Source organism: Astyanax mexicanus, chromosome 4, assembly GCF_023375975.1.
Source record: "Astyanax mexicanus isolate ESR-SI-001 chromosome 4, AstMex3_surface, whole genome shotgun sequence".
NCBI classification, from domain to species: Eukaryota; Metazoa; Chordata; class Actinopteri; order Characiformes; family Acestrorhamphidae; genus Astyanax; species Astyanax mexicanus.
The window spans coordinates 28,370,234-28,393,776 of NC_064411.1; the positions used below are offsets into that span (position 1 = coordinate 28,370,234).

The 23,543-nt window shown below is 36.9% G+C and overlaps 1 protein-coding gene across 3 annotated transcripts in view; it reads right to left on the bottom strand.

The window, feature by feature from the left end:
- esyt2a (extended synaptotagmin-like protein 2a) overlaps nucleotides 1–23,543 on the bottom strand; it is a 76,685-nt gene that overhangs the window by 5,561 nt on the left and 47,581 nt on the right. Inside the window, exons 8-20 of one of the 3 annotated variants that reach the window (XM_007232166.4) lie at nucleotides 19,309–19,429; nucleotides 18,260–18,436; nucleotides 17,050–17,126; nucleotides 16,890–16,938; nucleotides 16,707–16,796; nucleotides 15,970–16,065; nucleotides 14,251–14,352; nucleotides 9,757–9,819; nucleotides 4,317–4,391; nucleotides 3,774–3,860; nucleotides 3,518–3,667; nucleotides 1,894–2,384; nucleotides 625–723 (exon numbers count right to left, since the gene is read on the bottom strand). In XM_007232166.4, the coding sequence (XP_007232228.3) occupies nucleotides 625–723; nucleotides 1,894–2,384; nucleotides 3,518–3,667; nucleotides 3,774–3,860; nucleotides 4,317–4,391; nucleotides 9,757–9,819; nucleotides 14,251–14,352; nucleotides 15,970–16,065; nucleotides 16,707–16,796; nucleotides 16,890–16,938; nucleotides 17,050–17,126; nucleotides 18,260–18,436; nucleotides 19,309–19,429 (1,677 nt within the window). The remainder of the gene's footprint in view (nucleotides 1–624; nucleotides 724–1,893; nucleotides 2,385–3,517; nucleotides 3,668–3,773; nucleotides 3,861–4,316; nucleotides 4,392–9,756; nucleotides 9,820–14,250; nucleotides 14,353–15,969; nucleotides 16,066–16,706; nucleotides 16,797–16,889; nucleotides 16,939–17,049; nucleotides 17,127–18,259; nucleotides 18,437–19,308; nucleotides 19,430–23,543) is intronic. The other 2 variants (XM_007232168.4, XM_007232169.4) reach the window with 2 other exon arrangements.

Here is a 23,543-nt window from a genome sequence, read left to right on the forward strand (position 1 = left end):
AAACGTACAATTCTAAAAAAATAAAAAATAAAAAATAAGGAACCACTTAAAAAGGATGAGTTTCTTTGATTTTACCAAATTGTAAACCTCTGGAATATAATCAAGAGGAAGATGGATGATCACAAGCCATCGAACCAAACTGAACTGCTTGAATTTCTGCACCAGGAGTAAAGGCATAAAGTTATCCAAAAGCAGTGTGTAAGACTGGTGGAGGAGAACATGATACCAAGATGCATAAAAACTGTGATTACAAAGCAGGTTTTTCCACCAAATATTGATTTCCGAACTCTTAAAACTTTACGAATATGAACTTGTTTTCTTTGCATTATTTGAGGTCTGAAAGATCTTTTTTTTTGTAATTTCAGCCATTTCTCATTTTCTGCAAATAAATGCTCTAAATGACAATATTTTTATTTGGACTTTGGGAGAAATGTGTCTGTAGTTTATAGAATAAAACAACAATGTTCATTTTACTCAAATATATATACCTAGTAATGCATTTGTGTATGCGCAACATTTTTTTATATCATTTTATACTAATCATTTACTATATTGTTTTCTAATTTGTTCTTTTTGGAGCTGTGTGTGTGTGTGTGTGTGTGTGTGTGTGTGTGTGTGTGTTACCTGCAGCAGTGTACCACCACTATGAGCTTGTTTCTCTGGGAGCTGTGTCTGATGGTCAGCTGAATCTGGCCCAGGGGACAGTGACTGAGAGAGGAACCACTGTGGAATAAACACACATTTACACATTTACTCTCATGGTTAGTAAACAAGACACATCTCTGGTCCAATCAGACTTCGTTAAAACACACATTTTAGATACATTTAGTTCAAGTTAAAATTTGTTGAAATTTGCTGATGCAGCATTGCCAAGTAGCATCACAGTGCGCTCGGATGAAAGCACAGCGACTTGGTTCTGATACATCAGCTCACAGGCGCCTTGTGCTGATCGACATCACCCTAGAAATGATGAGGGGAAAGAGCACCATCTACCCACCCAGAGAGAGCAAGGCCAATTGTGCTCTTTTTGGGCTCCGGCAGCTGAGGGCAATCTGCAGGACCGGGATTCGAACCAGCAATATCCCGATCACAGTGGCAGCACTTTAGACCGCTGGACCCCTCAGCGCCCTCATGTACAGTATTTATGATTAGTTGAATGTGTTCTATTGTTTCATTAGTGCAAGCATAAGATACCTAGGAGTGCTTCTAAGTTCCAGAAGTCATAGAAATAACAATTATAAGGCTGACATTAGACACATATTTCAAACCTTGGATGATCAAAATCAACTGTGTGGGATATCATTAAGAGCAGATCAATGGAAAGATCATTAACTGCAAAGGGACTGGTAGGCCAAGGAAGACCTCAACTGCTGAAGACATAAGAATCCTCAATCCTAATTTGTGTCTGAGAGAAGTGTATCTGCAATGATTTGTGTATCTTTAAATAAGTTTGATGAAGAGAGGTATATAAAAGAAACATTATATGATTTTGTGCCATTATTATCAGCCGGTAAAACACTGTAACTGAAGCTCTCCATGTATGACTCCGCCACATACAGGTAATCTAGCAATGATACAGCGCTTACAAGCCAAACATTGCAGCTACAAACAGAGCAGTAATGGAACTATTTTAACTTGAGGAGTTTTTATAACCAAACAGATCATATTCTCTCATCCTCTTTAACTCAAAACTCTTTCAATAAACAGTGATAATGGAACTGTGGTATAATCTCAGTAATACACTCGAGGTTCGTTCTATAACTTGTAATATTGGCACCGCTGTGCTGCAGTTGTAGAGCAGCACGGCAGTGCCAATATTACACATTATAGCCCAAACTCGAGTATATTATTGCCTAATTATATGTATAACTTTAAGAATGTGCATTTCTTTACTTCTCCAGCTGTTTGAGTCGTTGCTGGAGCTCCTCAGTGGCGCAGGGGTTGGAGATGTCAGAAGCAATGCTGGGTGTTGGCTCTTTGTTGTTCAGGTTCAGCCGAGAGCCTGAGATCGCCAAGTTAGACGCGCTTCTGCCCGTATCTGCCAGACGACTGGGTGAATCCTCTGACGGTGTGCTGTTAGAGACAGGTTCCACTAACGCCATGTGTTCAGGGACAGACTTGAGAGGCTCTGGAACTGATGGAGGCTGGGGCGGAGACTGGGACGGAGGCTGGGATGGAATCTGAGATGGAAGCTGGGACGGAGCCTGGGACAGAGGCTTTGGAGCAACACCGGAGGCTGTGGGTTTAGGGGTAGTGCTGGAATTTGAGGAGTTTTGGAGAGCACTGGAATTAGGTGTTTGTGGAGCAATGCTGGAACTGCGATTGCGAACCTGGACTAAGGAGGGAAGGTCTGGTGGTGATGAAGACTTTTCTAAACTAAGAATCTGAAACACAAACACACACAAATCCAGTTAATGCTTACCAAGTACATTCAGAAACTGTGCTTTTAAAGAAACAAATGCTGCAATTAGTTTTTAGTTATTACTCTTAATTCATTCTTAATTTCTTAGTGATTGGGAGTTGCTGTAAGCTATTAGCTAGCTTCTTATTCAAATTTCTACGTTCTGCCTTAAATAATGCAGAGGCCTAAGATGCCAGACTGACTATATTAAAATAGGGTAATGCAATGGTATTATTAAGCAATAATACATGAGAGGGTAATACTGCCTGTGGCCTCGTGCCTACAACCGCAGCCCAGCAGTGCCCATATTAGACGTTATAGAACGAGCAATAAGTGTATTATTGCGATTATACCACAGTTCCATTATCGCTGTTTATTGAAAGGTTTTGAGTTAAAGAGGACAAGAAAGTATGATCTGTTTGGTTATAAAAACGAATAATATAAAACGAGTAATAAAAAAACGAGTTAAAACAGTTCCATTGCTGCTCTGTTTGTAGCTGCTCTGTTTGGCTAGGTGTTAATATACTATATCTATATTAAAACCTTAACAAGCTATAACTGACAATTATCAGTTGGAGCTGGGCAATATGAAAATATTTTACGGCATAGTGATACATTTGTTATTGTGATAAATGACACACTGATGCAGATTTTGCCAGTAAACACACTATTCAATCACACATTTTATTATAGAGAGTGTAATTAGTCGAAATGGGAGGGTCGATTGACTACATATCAGTAGTATATCAGTATATTTCTTTGATTTAGCCGATCCGATTTGGGAGCTAAGGTTTATATACTGCAGCGCTGCTGTGTGGTTCACTGATGGGGCAGTTTGGTCTCAGTTAACTGCAGTTCCTTGTCCAGCTGCTAGATGGAGCTCCAGAGCTGGATTCCAACAGATTATAGCAACTTTGAAGATTAATGCACACTTTCTGTAAATCCTATAAACGTCCTTTCTCTTTATAAATATCACTGTTTTGTTTGCTCTATGATATATTTAACTGAAATTGCTGATCCAAACAACCAATGATTTAGAAAGGAAAATCAAGAAAATTACCGGGGTGCCCAAACTTTTTTATACCACTGTATCTATATATTCTATAATAAGTATACCCTCAGAGCCATCTTCATTTTCAGTGTAGCGCTGGGTCCTGCGCTCTTCAGAGGGAACCTGTGACTGAGGGTCATATTCTCTGCCTCCAGAAGCTGAGTCAGGGGCAGGGTCATGGTGCCCAGTGAACACTCGTGCCTCTCATCCTTCACCTGCAGACGCACAAATACAGGGAAAAACACACAACAGCCCAATCAATATAATTAATCTAGTGTTATTGTATTTATTTTATTTACAGCTGAGTGTGAGATGTGTTACCTCTACTTCCAGCTCCTGACTCTTTGGGTTGTGTATTAGGAATGTGAAGGCCTCCTCCCACACAGGCTCATTGGTTTTATAACGAGTCTATCAGGAGCAGAACACAAGAAAAGAAAGAAAGAACAAAAGAAAGAAACAAACAAATATAAAAATGAAGGTTTAAGGTCTGTTTTAAAACAGTAGGTACAAGGAGGAGTGTATGATACAGTCATATTTTGAGGTATTTTTTTGATACAGGCAATTTATGATATGTCAAAACATTTTTTAAAAATAAAAAGTGTATATTAAAGTTTTATTTAGTATACATGTAAGAATGTCAAACAAAACAAACGAAAACATCTAAAAACTTTTGTCTCTTTCATAGACAGTAACTTACGAAGACTGATTTTACTGATTTTGTACAAAAAAGTGTAACAAAAAATATATAAAAAAATTACATGAAGACAAAAATTAAAAATAAAGTGTAAAATATTCCGTGCATTTAAACTGCAAAAAAACAACCCTTGTACGTACTCAGTAATCTCTGCATGTATACAGACTTACCTTGCTCTCAAAGGTCTTGTGTCCAACTCTAAACTGGACCAGGGGACTGGGATCACTGCTGACCTTTTTTGCAGACTGGAGAAAAACAGATTGCAACCAAATATTTTCAAGATTATTTAATAATCAAATCATATTGTATTAAAACATAACTTTTTTTATTTTATTTTAAATATGTTGTATAATATTTATATATATATATATATATATATATATATATATATATATATATATATATATATATATATATATATATATATATATATATTAGGGGTGGGTATCATCACTGATTTCCCAGTTCGATTCGATTCCGATTCACAAGGTCTCGATTCGATTTTCAAATCGATTTTCGATTCGATTCGATTCTCGATTCAACATCGATTAATTTAGGGACATTTCAGTTACCATAAAAATTGTAGTTTGAATATGAAATGTAATTATACAAGGAACACTCAAATTTCATTATTAAAATATTAGTTTATATTATGAACACTCAACACAAGTTACATTCTTTTTTAAATATAATTTAATGTATCCATCACATTATAACAATAAACATGTAATGTAAACATATATTTGGCTGTGCATAGCTGCAATATCAGAAAAGGCCTTGAAAGATTTTAATGGCCTGTTAAAGTGCAAATTACCGTTTTTTGTAACAAAACATTAAACATGCACATTATGTTTACAGTATTCATTACTGCTCATTACTGCTCTCTTACATCTTAGAGATTTTTCTGCAGGAAAAGGAGCTGATCCACATGTTGGGGAGTGAGACAGCTCCTTTGGGCAGTAACAATGTCCCCAGCTGTTGAGAAAACTCTCTCAGAAGGGACACTGGTCCCAGGGATACAGAGATAACGTTTGGCTTGGCGAGCCAAAAGGGGATATTCCCCTGCATGCAGCCTCCACCATGTCAGTGGATTTTCAGAAAGTGGAATAGGTATATATGGACGTATATCCTTACATATAAATGTTACCAGAGCTTCAGATATTTTTTTAGCACGAGGAGAACTTGAAGGTAGTTTCATCGCAAATGCTTTCTCTAGTGGAGTTTGTGTGGGTTCTGCCGTTTTCTGAGTATCAGGATGGTGTCGCGTTAGATGATTTCTCAGATTTGTGGTATTTCCACAATATTTCAGCTCCTTGTTGCACAGTTTACACACAGCTTTGCTTTTATCCAGCTCTTCCCTACCGCCATAGCTTCTGAATCCAAAATGCAACCACACGTCTGCCTTCAGGTTCTTGGGCGCCTGCACTCCTGCTTCAGCCATGCTTAACTGATCACCCCAGCCAGAGCGCGCTGCTCGGAAAAAAAGGATGGTCTCGCGAGATCTACGCGAGACGTTAAAGCTACGCATACACGGGGAAAAGGGGCTAGTTATAAAGATCGATCTCGGGTTTATATAAATCGATATCGGATCATTCAAATGAGGATCGATTTAAATCGAATAATCGATTTTTTTAACACACCCCTAATATATATATATATATATATATATATATTCAGAAGAGGGATGTCCCGATCAGATCTAGTTTCTGTACTTTTCTCTCAGCTGGGGTTATTTGTGTGGTTTTGTGATGTTTGGGTTGGTATATTCAGTAGGCATTTGTATTTATTTGTGTTGATTTACTTTAGTTGTTGTTCTGGTGTTAGGGTGGAGGGTGAATAAGGGTCCCCACCAGTGAGCAGGCCTTTTAATACAGAACTACTTTGCTAATTTGGCAGATATTCCTGACATTCTTTCCTTGTTTATGTAAGGTTCCCAATCAAGAATATGATGGCTTGGCCTCATTAATTCACCCCCAGTGACTTTACTATGTTACTATGTGAAGTGTTAGGGCTATATGACCCTTCAAACTGATGTTTTTCAGAGGCACACCTAAAACAAAGGTTTACGAGAACCACTGGCAAGATGGCAACACAATTTTTAACTTGTAAAAAATATGATAATGCCTATTTTTCCCCTATATAATATACTAATGTGTACTTTAATGTTTTATGGCCATTTTCTTTATAAAAAATTAAAAAATCATTAGTAGTTTGTCTCAGTAGCTAGCTAGCTTGTTGTAGCTTGCTGAGGCTGCAGCATTTATTAAGGTGGAAAAATTAAGTTAAAGCTAATAAAAGCTCATTTTAGCTTTCCATAACACAGGAATTAAGGTAATCTGATTGAATTGTGGGGCAAAAAAAAAATGTATCAGGGCATCCCAATTCAGAACTGATTTGATGGAGACCTGATAAGGGTCCTCCCACATAGATATACAAATCACACACTTAGTTTGTCTAAGTAGATGGATAACACAGCTCATGTATGTGTTTTATCACAGTCTGTAAGTGATAATCCCAGGCATCAATCGTATGGTCTGTTTAAAACATCAGCAAAGAACACTCAAGCAAAGTAACTTCTGCCAGCATGTTAGACAAGGTTAGGCGCTAAATATGATTCTCAGAATTAGTCCAAATTAATGTTTCTCACACACAAAACAACAACACGGATTAGTTAGGCTAAGGTTTAATTTGTCAAACCAGGCATAAAAGACAAAAAAAAAAAAAAAAACATACTTGCAATAGGCTCTACACTGTCCCACAGCAAAATAAAGACAATATCACTCTCACAACTTCTGAAAATACACTCAGGGTTCTTGCACCATTTTAAAAGTCAAAATGTCAAATTTAATGCTTTTTAAGACTTCAATAAATATAATATAAGACCCAAAAATGTAGTCACAATTTCTTTGCTAGTCTTAGTTCCTTCCCTACTAATTTTAGCTAGCTTGTTGCTACTGTTAGTTATCTCCCCAGTAATGTTAGCTAGCTGGTTATGTTAGCTAGCTCTCTGGTAATGTTAGCTAGCTGGTTAGGTTAGCTAGCTCTCTGGTAATGTAAGCTAGCTCTCTGGTAATGTTAGCTAGCTCTCTGGTAATTATAGCTAGCTCTCTGGTAATTATAGCTAGCTCTCTGGTAATGTTAGCTAGCTGGTTAGGTTAGCTAGCTCTCTGGTAATGTAAGCTAGCTCTCTGGTAATGTAAGCTAGCCCTCTGGTAATGTTAGCTAGCTCTCTGGTAATGTTAGCTAGCTGGTTAGGTTAGCTAGCTCTCTGGTAATGTAAGCTAGCCCTCTGGTAATGTTAGCTAGCTCTCTGGTAATGTTAGCTAGCTGGTAATGTTAGCTAGCTCTCTGGTAATTATAGCTAGCTCTCTGGTAATTATAGCTAGCTCTCTGGTTATGTTAGCTAGCTCTCTGGTAATGTTAACTAGCTCTCTGGTAATGTTAGCTAACTTCCCACTAATGATAGCTAGCTCTTCGCTAACCTTAGTTCCCTCTACGGAAATGTTAGCTAACTTGCCACTAATGCTAGCTAGTTTTCCGCTAACCTTAGTTCTCTCTCCAATAACATTAGCTAGCTTTCTGCTAAGCTTAGTTCTCTCTCTCTCGCTAGCTTGCTGATAATGTTAGCTAGTGCTCCGCCAACCTTTTCCATTGGCATTAAACAGACTGTCTGAAAATGTAATACCTACAGCAAATTTACAGTAAATTTAAGACCTTAATAACCCATATTTTACTTTAAGACATATTTTAAGACCTTTTAAGGACCAGCAGGAACCCTGACGCTGCTCAAAAAATGAAGGGAACACTTACTCATCACAGTATTTATTCACAGTTAGGAAGCAAAAGCAATTGTAAAACAGAGAGGTAACAGCAATATATCCCACAAAAAGGGAAAATTTCTCTGTCCTTATTCTTCTTTCTGACTGATTCTTCTCTAGTTCTACACTAGATTTTTCACTAGCATTTTACTAGTGTCCTTGTCACTACTGGTAGACTAAGGTGTTATCTGCAGCCCTTTCAGGCTGCACACTTAGTCCAGCACAGTTTTAAAAGCAAGAACAAGATACCAGGAGAGCAGGACTGGATGAGCCTGATTGATGATTTCATTATCTTACTGAAATTATCATCACATAAATTTGAGATCAGCCCTCCATGAGTTGATGATATTGTTTTTTGTTGACTGTCGTCATTTTTGCTGTCAACTAATTACACAGTTTATTATTTTAGGAAATATTTTCTTAACTGCTGTTTATTTGAGATTTAATGTGATTTGAGTGCAGTGCCTTAAAAAAGTGTGATAATATTACTTTACATCCTGGAAATTTTAATGTCATTCCTCATTAGTTTACTTTTAAGTTACAGGCTACAACCTATATTAATTTAGCTATACTGGACTTAAATCTACATAGTACATGCCGTATTTTTCAGACTATAAGGTGCACCAGATCATAAGGCGCACTATGGGACACTAGTAAGGAACAGGGGTGTCGCCATGTTTTCCTTCTAATTTAGCAGGTCTCAACAACCTGTAAAGCTTTAGCTAAGTAAACAAAACTGTAAATCTTAAAAAAACACTTTCTGTGCTGGATGTTAATCTACACAGATTTCTCTCCTGAAAACTGTCTATTTGGGTGAGTGAAGTGCTTCCGTTTATTTACAGTAAGCTTAAGATTCCCAAATTTCTCCAGCACTAAGGCTGGAGCATTAGCATTACCTCTGAACAGCAAAAGAGCTACTGCTTAGTGCGGTTAGCGTGTACTGCTAATACTGCTCCAGCAGAGGTAGTCGGGGTTAACAGCAGGCTACAGGCCGATATACTCACCTCTGAAAGGGGAACAGCGGTTAGCGGCTAATGCTAATACTGCTTCTGTCTCGGTGCTGGAGAACTAAACGAACACTCTTGTATAAAGCTGTACTTTAGCACAGTAACTTTACTGCTCCGTAATACCTGACTGATGGAATACATAAGGAGCACTGGATTATAAGGTGCACTGACGATTTTTGGGAAAATTTAAGAATATATAGTAGGAGCAATTCCTCTACTATGTAAAGTCTATAACAAGTCTATTTATTTTTCCCTGAGTTACTGAGTCCTGGCATTAAACGAACATCCAGTTTAGCTTGTGTGGCTGCTTTGGATGCTAATATAGGTTTTTTTTTTTACCCACACTGCATTTGTGCTGCATGTGTCATAGTCAGTCATGTGACCAGCTAATCAGGCAGCTGTCAATGGGTTAGTGCATGCACAAAATATGCATAAGATAACTTATGCTATATATATTTTAATATAAAAATATGAGAAACTCATGTAACATCATTTTCATTAAGCTAAATTTTCATTTACTTGTAATCCTCTTCATTATAGGCAATATATTCAGGTAATTGTAATGCATTACTCTGTACCGAGTTACATCCAACACTGTTTAAGTGTTCTCTTCATTTTTTTTTTACATTGTACATACTAAGCAACTCAGGCAGCTTGCACCAAAGGAAAACACAGTGTCTTTCACTCGGTCATTGTTTGTTTCAGTATCTCCTCCTAAGTGTTTGGTAGGTTGTGGGTGTAGTGCTTAATGAATGTGCCCACATCACTTAGTAGTGTGCCATTACCTTTAATGCTTTATTGATTGAGGACTCCTTCAGACATGCATGGTTGAATTCTAATGGATTGCGCTTTTTCCCGGGAAGGAGAGGATGACCCCAGACAATAGGTGTGCATGTGCACACACAGGCAGAAGGGTAATTAGAAGAGAGCATGCAAGAAGAGGTTAAAACCATAAAACAAACCCAAAGACACCAGCATGGAAAACACCACAATGAAAACACAAAATGGGGGATGAAAAACATGACAACATAAGCAATGAATTAGATGAAATCACAAAATTCCCAAAAAATCAATAAAAGCTGAAGGAATAGTTTGACTGAAATCAATTGTTTGTTACATTATGATGCATTGAAATGTGCAGCAGATTCAACTACAGAATGCATGCACAAAGTATTTCCTTAGTAAGAACTGTGTTTTAGATTTTAAATTTTTATTTTATCAAATGCATAAAGACTCTGGAACATAGAAGTGCATCTCAAAAAATGTAATCATGATTGAAAAGTTTCTTTATTTCATTAATTCAGTTCAAAATGTGAAACTCATATATCATATAGATGTATTAAACACAGAGTGATCTATTTTAAATGTTTATTTCTTTTTCAAAAATCAGTGTTATCAGATTATTATATAAGACCTACTGGTACTTTTGGCAGTGTGCCAAGTCCTGCTGGAAAATGAAATCCGCATCTCCATAAAAGTTGTTATCAGCAGAGGGAAGCATGAAGTGCTGTAAGATTTTGTGGGAAAACAAAACTGCACTGACTTTATACTTGATAAAACACAGTGGACCAACACCAGCAGATGACATGTCTCTCCAAACCATCACTGATCATCAGTAAATTTTACATTTAATTTGTAAATTAAGGGATCAGAGTCTGGAGGAAGAGTGGAGAGACACACAGTCCAAACCGATTGAGGTTTAGTGTGAAGTTTCTACAATCAGTGATGGTTTGGAGAGACAGGTCATCTGCTGGTGAAATATCAAGTCCTTTTATGGAGACGCAGATTTCATTTTTCAGCAGGACCTGACTAATTGCCCACACTTCCCAAAGTAGTGTGATATTCTATTATATTCTAATTGTCTGACACAGACTGTTTTGAGTTGTCATTGGCTGTAAGCCATAATCATCAAGAATAAACTAAATAAAGGCTTAAAATAGATCAGTCTGTTTAATACATCTATATAATATATGAGTTTTACATTTTCAACTGAATTACTGAAATAAAGTAACTTTGATATTCTCATTTTTTAAGATGCACCTATAGTTAATACTTGTACTACTTATTTAGCTACAAATTGTTGTAAACAAAAGAAATATTAAAAAATAAATGAATAAATAAAAGCTAGACATTTATTGCTATAGCTGAAAATCTGATTTCTAGTTGAACTATTCCTTCTAAAGCCATGACAGACATACTGTGACACCACCACCACCATGTTTAACAGGTTAATATTATTAATATTGTTACATGACTGACAAATGGGGAGGGCTGAACAAATGATAATTAAAGGAAAAGGAAAAGCATTAGGAACAGGAAACTGCACCAGGAAAAAGATAAAGAAGAAAATGAAGAAAAGAGGATGATGATGATGATGATTATGATATAGAAAAGGCAATCCACAGCAGGAGTCTTACACATACACACTTCACATTAGCGTGACATTTATGAACAGTAAACATAAAGCATTTTTTCCTTTCTAAGTTTCTCCTGTTTTTCTCCCAATTTATCTGGTCAATTGTCCCACCCACTGCCTCTTTTTGAACCGCTGCTGATGTAGCATTGATGAGTACCATCACAGCACGTTGGAGGAAAGTGCAGCGACATCAGCTCACACCTAGGAGTGATGAGGGTTAGAGAGCGCCATCTACCCACTCAGAGAGAGCAAGCCCAATTGTGCTGTCTTAGGGCTCATTTTTACATTTACTATTGCCATAAAACATCATGCTTATGTTTATAGCATAAATATATTCATAAATTATAATTATTCATAAACATCCGAAATAAGGTGAAGTGTTGTGTCAGACTAAACACCTGGTTCATCCATTCAACATGCAATCAGATACTGAGTGATACATATAGTCATACCAAAAAAAATAAAAAAAAGATTTGAGTACAAAGTGTACCCCCTTGTGTAAAATCTAAAAACTTACTATATTTAAATAGTTAGAAAACCACAATTTTACTTCTATGTATGGGTGGATAGTTACTACAAATTTATCTTTAAAGCTACATTTCACAGTACCAATAGTGAAATAAGACCTGGAATGCCCAACAACTAACTACTATATATAAATAAAACAAGTATAAGTAAATGCTAGCAGTTAGCATTTGTTAGCTGCTGCTTTACTAGTGTGTTATATATTTTGATTTTGGTCCCTCAAAAACTGTATTTAATAAAAATCCAGTGCTGACTTCAGCAAACAGCCATTGGTTTTCACTGTAAATGTTTTTTGGCGCCACAAAACATTTAGTTATATACAATTATTCTGTGATACTCAATATATCACAAAACAATTCTCTATGACTCGCTACCTGTGGTACTGAATAGGACTAAATAAGTAAATACCAAGAAATTTAAGTAATTAACTATTGACTAATACTGTTTATTACCATCTCTCTTCAGCATTAAGATATATACATTTTGTAATCTAAATAATACTAAATACAGTACTAATAACTTTACTTATTATGTGTCCATGTTAACTGATCATGTGCCACTCATGCAACAGACAGATGTTGAAAAGATCTGGAGTATTTATTTAACATTTCTGTTCTGTTATACTCTTATATCGCACATAATGCTAAAGACAATAGCACTGCACCACTCTGAATTTGCTGAGTTGCAAAAAAAACACAATACACATGCAGTACAAATAACTAAGTACACACACATACAGGTACTTTTGCTTCTTAACGCAAGCATTTCTATTCAGACTGAAAGGGGTGCAGGTAAAGTAAGCAATGCAAAGCAGAACACAAGCAAGCAAATGAAGGGGTCAGATAAAGCCCAGTAGATATCAGGAAGCATCAGGAAACATAAACAAAGACGCTTTTAGAACACAAGCACAGCGTCAAGGTCAAAACAAAATTTTGCATCTCTAATACCTTAACATTACCTATGGATCTTAATCTACAGAGATTTCAGGTAAGCCAGAGGGATATTACCTAGAGGTTCGTCCCACATAGCTTGTTTTAACACCATAAACCCAGGCTTCAGTCCGATATACTCACCTCTGAACAGTGAAAGAGCTAACTAGCGCTCAGCACAGTTAGGGAGTAATGCTAATGCTGCTCCAGCAGTGCTAGCCTGAGTCAGCAGCAAGCAACAGTCAGATATACTTGCCTCTGAAAGGCGAAAGAGCTAACTAGTGCTTAGCACGGTTTGCGGGTAATGTTAATGCTGCTCCAGCAGTGCTAGCCGGCATTCGAAGCAAGCTACACTCTGATATACTCTATAACATTCCTTATCTAAAACTTTGTTTTTAAAAAATGTATTAAATTAATATTAAATTAAATTTTGTGAGCCACAGTTTCTGATTCCCTTCTATTTAAACTGAGCAGAGCGTTTTCCCCTACCAGATGATTGGTTTTTCTACAGTAATGTTGATGGTTATTTGGACACTATTTACAGTCATATTACATTACATTACATTGCGAATGTACTTTGGGACTGTAAAGCCTTTCTAACATTACAATAGCTAGTTTAATGTAAAGTGGTGTGAAAAAGTATTTGCCACCCTACAGAATTCTTTTGTTTTTGCTTTTTTATTATACTGATACTTTTCCGATTATCAAGCAAACTTTAATATCAGACAAAGATAACCTGGATAAATAAAAAAGGTACTTTTAAATGCTAATTTCATTTATTACAGAAAAAACTATCCAAACTAATCTAGCCCTGTGTAAAAATAAGGGTTTGCCTCTAAATCTAAACCTTCATTTAATTTTATTTTTAAGTCATTCAGAGGTGGATTTGTTTGTATTCTTTGGGTCATTGTCCTGCTGCAGAACCCAAGTACACCTGAGCTTGAGGTCATGAACAGATGGCCGGATATTCTCCTTCAGGATTCTCTGGTAAACAGCAAAATTCCTGGTTTCATCCATTATTACGGCAAGTTGTTCAGAACCTGAAGCAGCAAAGCAGCCCCAGACCATCACACTACCACCACCATGCTTTACAGTGCTTTTTGTATTTGGCTGGTATTAAAGTTTGTTTGTTTCCTACCTCTCTTTTTCATCCTCCTGCATCCCTTGTTTCAAATTAAAAGCTATCTGCTAGGTTTTGTTTTGCTAGGTTACTTTTAATATAATTCTGAAGCAAAGGTGTCATTTTTGCAGCTATGGGAACCATTTATTAGAAACACTGTAATAAAACTAGGGGGAATTAACAATAGGTTTTGATATGACCATGACAGCAAACAAGCAAACAATCATCATTATCATGCTGAAAAGCAGAAATTAAAACAAACAAACGCAAGCCGAGCCAACAGACTCACAAACAGAGTCCTGCAGAGAGTTGCTGTGTTCTCACAGAACACCAGACCCGCAGTGCGACGCTCCTTTAGACAACCACTGCTCAAATCCCCCTCAAATACACTCTTCACCACAGGACACCACGTGACAGAGCGAAGCAGGAAACAGAAAAGAGAAAAGGAGGAAGGAAAAAGTAGAAAAAAGTCAATAAAAAGGAAAAGAGGAATAAAAATGCTGAAAGTAAATAGAAATATATAAATACGCAAGTTAAAAATATAGAATAAGCTCAGATAATCATGCATAAAGGCTTATGGTTTATACTTCTGTGTTGAGTCAACGTGTCATCTTCAGTATAGCCTGTGAGAGTGCCCTATGCTGCTGTGCACGTTTATACTACTGCACAGGATACATGGCTATACATAGTGTACACATAAGCTACAACGTAGGTTTAACACAGAAGTATAGATTGGCCTTGAAGCAGAAGAAAGAGTGGACCTAGTTACCGAAAAGTGCTTGACATTGGACATCTAGCTAGAAAGATAGATACATAGATATATGGCTACCTAGCTAGATATGTAGCTAACTGTCTATTAAGATGGATGGATGGATGGATGGATGGATGGATGGATGTAGATGCATAAATACCTAGACAGATAGCTATAGATAGAGGTCTAGATGATCAGATGGATGGCTGGATAGAAAGACAGCTAGATATACAGATAGATACTGTATATACAGATAGCTCTAGATAGAGATCTAGATGGTCAGATGAATGGCTGGATAGACAGACAGCTAGATGTACAGATAGACAGATAGATACTGTATATACAGATAGCTATAGATAGATGGTCAGATGGATAACTGGATGCAGAGATAGCTAGATACATAAACAGACAGATAGCTATACAGAGAAAGCTGGATAGATGGGTAGATATATAGCCTGATAGCATGCTAAATATACAGATAAACAGAAAGATATACAGCTCAAAGACCACTTAAAAATAGTTTATTTGATTTTACCAAATTGAAAACCTCTGGAATATAATCAAGAGGAAGATGGATGATCACAAGCCATCAAACCAAGCTGAACTGCTTGAATTTTTGCACCAGGAGTAAAGACAAAGTTATCCAAAAGCAGTGTGTAAGACTGGTGGAGAACATGATGCCTAGATGCATGAAAACTGTGATTAAAAACAAGGGTTATTCCACCAAATATTGATTCCTGAACTCTTAAAACTTCATGAATATGAACTTGTTTTCTTTGCATTATTTGAGGTCTGAAAGCTGAAAGCATCTTTTTTGTTATTTCAGCCATTTCTAATTTTCTGCAAATAAATGCTTTATATTAAAATATTTATATTTGGAATTTGGCAGAAATTCTGTTCATAGTTTATAGAATAAAACAACAATGTTCATTTTATAAATAGAAAAATCAGAGAAACTGAAGTGATCTCTTTATCCAGAGCTGTAAACAGATAGCTATAAAAACATAGAGCTAGATGGCTGCCTGGATAGCTAGATAGCTAGATATACAGATAGATAAATGGAGAGATTGCTAGACAGCTTGCACGACATATACAGAAAGTCAGATAGATATAGATAAGATATATACAGATAGTTATAGATAGGGAGTGCTAGATAGATGGGAAGATATATAGCTAGATAGCTTGCAAGATATACAGATAGCTATAGATCGAGATAGATAGATAGATAGATAGATAGATAGATAGATAAGTACTCACAGGCAGGTTTCTGGCTGAGTCCAGGTGTACGACTAACAGTGCTGAAGAGAGTCCATCATTAGCATGTCCCTTTTCTGCTCTAATACTGCTCAACACCTGCAACACACACACATACATACACAAACAGTAGTTTAGTGCACACAACATACCGTTATTGACAAATGGACCAACAGAAATTCTACAAAAAAGGGGGGCTCTGAGTGGTCCAGAAGACTAAGGTGCTGCCACTATGTTCGGGGGAATGCTGGTTTGAATCCCAGTCATGCAGCTTGACATCAGCTGCCAGAGTGAGCATGAGAGAGCACAATTGGTCTTGTTCTCTCTGGGTGAGTAGATGGCACTCCTTCCTCTCATCACTCCAAAGGGTGATGTTGATCAGCACAAAGCATCTGTGAGCTGATGTATCAGAACTGAGTCGCTGGGCTTTACTCCAAATGCGCTGTGATGCTACTTGGAATGCTGCAGCACATGTATCGGAGGAGGCATGTGCTAGTCTTCACCCTCCTGGTGTGTTGGGGCATCACTAGTGATAGGGGGAGTCCTAATGAGTTGGGGTAATTGGCCGTGTAAATTTGGGAGAGGAAAAAAAAAGAAATCTTACAAAAGTTTTATCTCACCTGTAAAGGTGCTGTTTTTTTTACTGGGCAGCTATGATGCACATCCTATTGTATGCATGTGAGGTGTTGTGGTGCAGTTTTGTTTGTGTGTGTGTGTGTGTGTGTATATGTATGTGATACCTGGTCCAGTGTATCAGATGTAGATAGAGGAGACAGCCACTCTAATTTTAGGTGCAGTTTTCCAGAGGACACTTCATCCAACACAAACCACTGCATAAAAAAATAAAAACAGAAATGAATATCATACAAATACAACCACAATTTATAAATAGACGTTTATAATTAGAAAGTGAACATTTATACCTCATCAACTTTCTTTTCCTTCTGCAACTCATTCAGATCCAGTGTAAGCCTTGAGAAACAAAGAGCTTTTTAATGCATGATTTTAGGATTGGGATTTTGGATGATTGGATTTTTTAAGTAAATAAATATTCTGAAATGCTTCTTAACACAGAAACACTACCTGCCCAGGAAGTCGTCTTCATCGGGGTCTTCATCAAAAAGCTCAATTTCAATATTCTGCTGATCGTTCACCAACGCCTGTCACAAACACACACACACACACTAAAATATAATATGCTGGAATGTTGGCTATTAACTGAATATTATTATTTTACTGTTTTCTTACTCTGTACAACTTGTTAATAGATTAAATGTATCGCACTGATCAAATATTACAATCAATTCATATCGTGGTTTGGTCACAAAGTTTTAGTATTAGTTTAGAACAAGAAACAGTTAATTTCTAGTAAGCAGAGAGAAGACTGAGCAATATGTGGTAAATATATATATATATATATATATATATATATATATATATATATATATATATATTTGAAACTATTTAATAAAATATAAAAATCCTGCTGGAAAATGAAATCTGCATCTCCATAAAAGTTGTTTCAGCAGAGGGAAGAAGCATGAAGTGCTGTAAGATTTTGTGGGAAAACAAAACTGTACTGACTTTAGACTTGATAATAAAACACAGTGGATCAACACCAGCAGATGACATGTCTCTACAAACCATCACTGATCATCAGTAAATTTTTCAAGGGATCAGAGTCTGGAGGAAGAGTGGAGAGACACACATTCCAAACTGCTTGAGGTCTAGTGTGAAGTTTCCACCAATCAGTGATGGTTTGGAGAGACATGTCATCTGCTGGTGTTGATCCACTGTGTTTTATTATCAAGTCTAAAGTCAGTGCAGTTTTGTTTTCCCACAAAATCTTACAGCACTTCATGCTTCCCTCTGCTGGTAACAACTTTTATGGTGATGCAGATTTCATTTTCCAGCACTTCCAGGACTTGGCACACTGCCCACACTGCTAAAAAAAAGTACTAACTGATCTTAATAATATAATATTCTAATTTTCTGAGACACTAGTATACATATATATGCAGGTGTGTACATACTTTTTCCCCAAAAAAATATACATAGGTAATTTGTGTGGAATATTTCTTATTTGCTGAGAGGCAATCAGTAGAGCAATTTTTTTGTGTAAACTGAAACATAGAAATAACATAAATAAAGGAACTGCATATATAGGAATAAATGGACTTTATTTCACTCTCTCAAACAACATAATTCAGTGCAGTTGACTGATTCAGTGAAATACAACCTTATGTTTTTAACCCATTTCAGTTTTATTGGTTGCATTAAAAAAAAGACGTACCTCATAAACTTCATTCCATTTAGGGTTCAGGCAGTCTTTGATCACCTTGCTCTGGAAAAGCTGGTTGCCAATTTTAACCACCCCGTACGGATCAGACTTCCCTTTAATCAGACCCTTTAGAAACTTGTCCTTAGCCAGCAGGTTCTGTGCCTCCAGAAAATGCACTCGCAAAACACCCTACAAACAACAGGCACACACTCAATATCAGTTACATTATCTCCAACACAGAGACAGCATTACTAATATCACACATTATTAATACACACTGACGTCTTGGGAATCTGGTTATCAATTAATTTAGTTAGGGGTTACACCAAATAGATGACTTTAGAAAAACATCGGCTTTTAATTAAATATAAAAAACTAAAATCTATAAAGTTTCCATCTAGTAATCTAGTAATTTTCCTAACATTACATTAGTTAATGTTTAGTGATTTATCTGTTAGAACCTTTATGTAAAACTACAATCCAGTCCTTTACTCTCAAAGCTACAGTTTTATCATTATTAACATCAGTTTCATTGATCCTACAGTAAAACCCTGTGGAACATCGTAAGATATGATCATTTACATCAATCAGCCAGTTGCCAACTACAGTTTCTGCATTACAGTTAATTGTTTAATAAGGTTCACTGCTTGCCTCTTATGTTGTTGATCTTACTTGTCTAAATCCTTCTGAGAGTCTTAGTAAGAATATTATATTAACCAAAACAAAAAACAATCAAATAACTTACCTAGTTTTACCTAAAGTTATTATACTAACTTGAAGACTGCAAAAGCTGGCAAGCTCCGACGACATATGTATATGTGTGGATTACACGTCTAGCTTTCTGTGTATAAATGACTGTGTGTGGTAACACACGTTTCTGTGAAATGGCTTGTAGGTGGTAATTGGAGGTTTTAGTTTTAGTTTGGTTATTGGTGGTACATGGCCTAAAAAGTTTGAGAACTACTGTGCTAAAAGAATAAAGACTTACATGATATTGGGTTTCAATATTCTGCAGTTCTAATGTAATTGACTGTAAAAAGACATTAAAAATGAGATTATACCTTGGGTATAGGGAAGCGTAGCTGTGCCAGTTGTGCGTCGCCCACCAGTGGAACAGTTATTTTGTTGGGCAGAACCAGGTTACTGGAGATAATGTCCTCAATCACTCCATCACAAAGCCCACTGGAAATAAAGAGAGAGAGAGAGAGATTGTGCATTCATTAGCAAAGCTATTAACCAAATGAACCAGTGAGAAACTCCAATAACATAATGAAATATGAATGCATATTGAAGTGTATCATTACTGAATGCATAAATCCTTTGGCCTCATCATACAATGAATTCATTGCTATTTAATGGGGGCACTGAGTAGTCTAGAAGTCTAAAGCGCTGCCATTATGATCGGCAGATTGTTGACTTGAATCCTAGTCATGCAGCTTGCCATCAGCTGCTGGAGCCCTGAGAGAGCACAATTGGCCTTACTCTCTCTGGGTGGGTAGATGGTGCTCATTCCTCTTATCACTCCAAAGGGTGATGCTGATCAGCACAAGGCATCTGTGAGCTGATTTATCAGAACCGAATTGCTGCGCTTTCCTCTAAGCAGCAGTTGGAAAAGAGGCGGAGTCTGACTTCACAGACATATGTATCGGAAGAGGGATGTGCTAGTCTTCACCCTCCTTGTGTTGTGGCATCACTAGTGATGGGGTATATAAAGCGGAGTAGCAGCTGAATGGGTGGGAAAATTGGCCTAGCTAAATTGGGAGAAAATGGGGAAAAACTATATATTAATTTTTTTTAAATGGTATTTAATGGCTTAATTTAATGGCCTGTCAAAATTAATATATTGGCGAATTATCATACATTATATAAACATGAATGCATTCATTTTTACTGCCCTCAATAAAGCTGTTTTATTGCAGTTATGTTTTATTTTTTTAGGATATTAAAACCTTTTGAAAACTCAAAATACTTAACAGTGCACTGCAATTTAAAATTAAATATAATTGTGTGTAATGCGTAAATGTGTTATTATGCTTATATTTTCATATCTGCTGCATAACATGACAATAATATAATGTATTGCAATTATTTCAGGAACACAATATTATAAAACAATATGTGATTTTATCCGACGTTAGTGATAGAGAGTAACATATTTCATGGGTGTGATTTATCTGATGTTAGTGACCAATTTTTTAATTTAACAACATCACATAACATTTAAAAAAGGTACCGTGGATGACCCTATAAAAAATCAGGTCATCCTTAACAGATAAAAAAAAAATGCTTCTGGGAACTTTGGATCTTTGGTCCACCCATTCCTGGGACATGTGAGCACCTGATGATTTAAACACACAAACATCACTAACATCAGATAAATCACACCCATAAAAAAAATATGTTACTCTCTATCACTAACGTTGGATAAAAATCACAAAAAAAAATAAAACACAAAAAAAAATAAAAATAGATGAAAGAGGGAATCAACCATAACATTAATGACATCAATGAGCCCTGAAGCTACAAACCCAAAGTCCCAAACAACTCAGAAAGCAGCAACACCAATGAAAATCACATGAAAACATCGTATGAGTGAAAATTAACCAGCGTTTACAATCTTGGGTTAAGGTACAGTTTATTATATTGTTTATTATATTGTTTGTGCTCTTCAAAAAACACTTACTCTCTTAACTACTCTAACACACTAACTACTTCTAATCTCATTCCTTCTTCCCCTCCTTCACTCCTCTATCTCTTTATTTCCCTTCAATCTCCTTTAAGCCCTATCTTAAAAATGTTTTATCTTTAACTTCTATTACTTTTGCACTTCATTATTGTAAGTCGCTTTGGACAAAAGCGTCTGCCAAATGTAATGTAATGTAATGTAATGTAATGTTGAGCACAGAGTTTAAGGTTTCATGAAAAATCAATGACGAAGATAATTACAGAGTAACAGGCATCAGCCAAATATTAATACACAAAGTACAAAAATAGAGATGTTTAGGGGTAAACTGACCATGTTATATCAGTGACGGTGTTACTAATTTTAACGTTAGTGTTCTAGGGTTAACTAATGTACATTCATTTTCTTCAGTCATAAAGATTGTGCTGCAGTTGTCTGGTACGGCCACCAGGGGGATGAAATGAGCTACAGTAAATGACATGGAGGGTGTGTCTAATGTGTTTGTGTTGAAAAGGCATACAGTTTGAAAAGCCTGAACCACAACACGCAGGCACCGCCCTTTATATTACAAAGAGAGAGAGAGAGAGAGAGAGAGAGAGAGAGAGAGTGTGTGTTTGTGTGTGTGTGTGTGTGTGTGTTTGAGAGAGAGAGAGAGAGTGTGTGTGTGTTTGAGAGAGAGAGAGAGAGAGAGAGAGAGAGACAGAAACCAAACAACAGTCATTAAAACTCTGCTGGCAGACCTTTTAAGGGCAAAAACTCCAAAATCTGAGAGTGGGGGTGTAGAGGGGCAGCACTGCACACCACCACCCACACACTCAGCCAATCAAACACACACGTGCAATCTAAACAGACCCAAAATAGAGAGAGAGTGAGTTTAACTATGGGAGTTTGAGAGAACGATGCAAATATATGTTAAGGAAACACAATTCTTTCCTACTGTTTAAAGGCTGAATCACACTGGCAGCTCTAAACAACAGCAGCACTTCCAGGACTGCAGTATGTGTGTGTGTGTGTGTGTTGAGTAAAGCAGCAGAAAAAGTGTGTCATGCTGCAGGAGGTGTTCCAGCAGCTGTAACATACCTGAATGGAGGTGGAACAGTGTGTGCTGTTGCTACAGAATGTGTGTGTACACAGTCTTACGAATAAAAAAATAAAAAAATACACTGCTTCTCACACTGATGCAACACTGACCAAGCCCACAAATCCCAAAGCAATCAGCTCACCTCCATTCTCCGCTTAACATTAACATTATACCGCCATGTTTTAATACCCATTATCCATTTTTACAAGTTCAGATCATCCGATCATATAGAAGCACTTTGTAGTTCTATAATTAAAGACTGTAGTTCTGTGTCTGTTTCTCTGTATACTTTATTACTATCCTCTTTTCACTCTGTTCTACAATGATCAGATGAGATGAAATGAACAAATGAAAAGAAAAAAAAAAACCCTCATAAAACAGGCCTGGACAGAAACGATAGTACCCTTAACGTAATATTTTGTTGCACAATTTTGAGGCAATCACTGGAATAAAATCACTCCTCATGAGCAAACTGTGATCCATTTGTCTCAGGTCTTAAAGGTGCCTTTTTCAGACAGCTCCTTCCAAAGATGCTCAATAGGATTTAAATCAGAGTTTCGTAGAAGGCCACTTCAGAATAGAAGTGTCCAATGTTTTTCTCTTAGCCATTCTTGGGTGTTTTTAGCTGTGTTTTGGGTCATCATCCTGTTGCAAGACCCATGACCTGCAACTAAGACCAAGCTTTCTGAGACTGGACAGCACATTTCTCTCTAGAATCCTTTGATAGTCTTGAGATTTCATTGTATCCTTGACAGATTTAAGATTAAACCCTGTGCTTGATGCAGCCAGAACATAACAGAGCCTCCACCATGTTTCATATTAGGGACAGTGTTCTTTTTTTTATATGCTTCATTTTTCCATCTGTAAACATAGAGCTGATGTGCCTTGCCAAAAAGTTCAATTTTTGCCTCATCTGTTTATAGGATATTTTCCCAGAAGTTTTGTGGCTTGTCAACATGTAGTTTGGCAAATTCCAGTCTGGCTTTTTTATGTTTTGCTTTCAACAATGGTGTCTTCTTTGGTCGTCTCCCATTAAGTCAACTTTGGCTCAAACAACAACAGGATCTTTTGTTATAATTCGTATTATCCGTCTCTTTAATTAGTCATCAATTTTCCTCCTGCGGCCACGTCCAGGGAGGTTCTTAAATTTCTGAATCATATGTCATATTGATTTAACATGTCTCTTTGGACAGATTTAGAGACTGTAAAAAAGATTAATTCAATGAAAATGAAGCCAAAACCTTCCGGCATGTTGGCGATCCTGAAACCCGAGTCTGCGCAGTAGAGACCAGAGGAGGTAGAAAGACTGTGGAGAGACAGCCTACTTATTTAAATAACCCCGCCCCTGAGAGCTGCCTCCACAGAGCTCACACAGTCTATGGTCCCGCCCATACAGTCATTGGTCCCACCCCGGCTAGATGTAACCCAGCCCTTTTACAATAACCACACCTTTTTTGAATAGAGCTGAATAACGTTTCTAAAAAACGAATTCTGTGGGGATATAAAAAATTTGACAGTATAAGCTGAGGTTA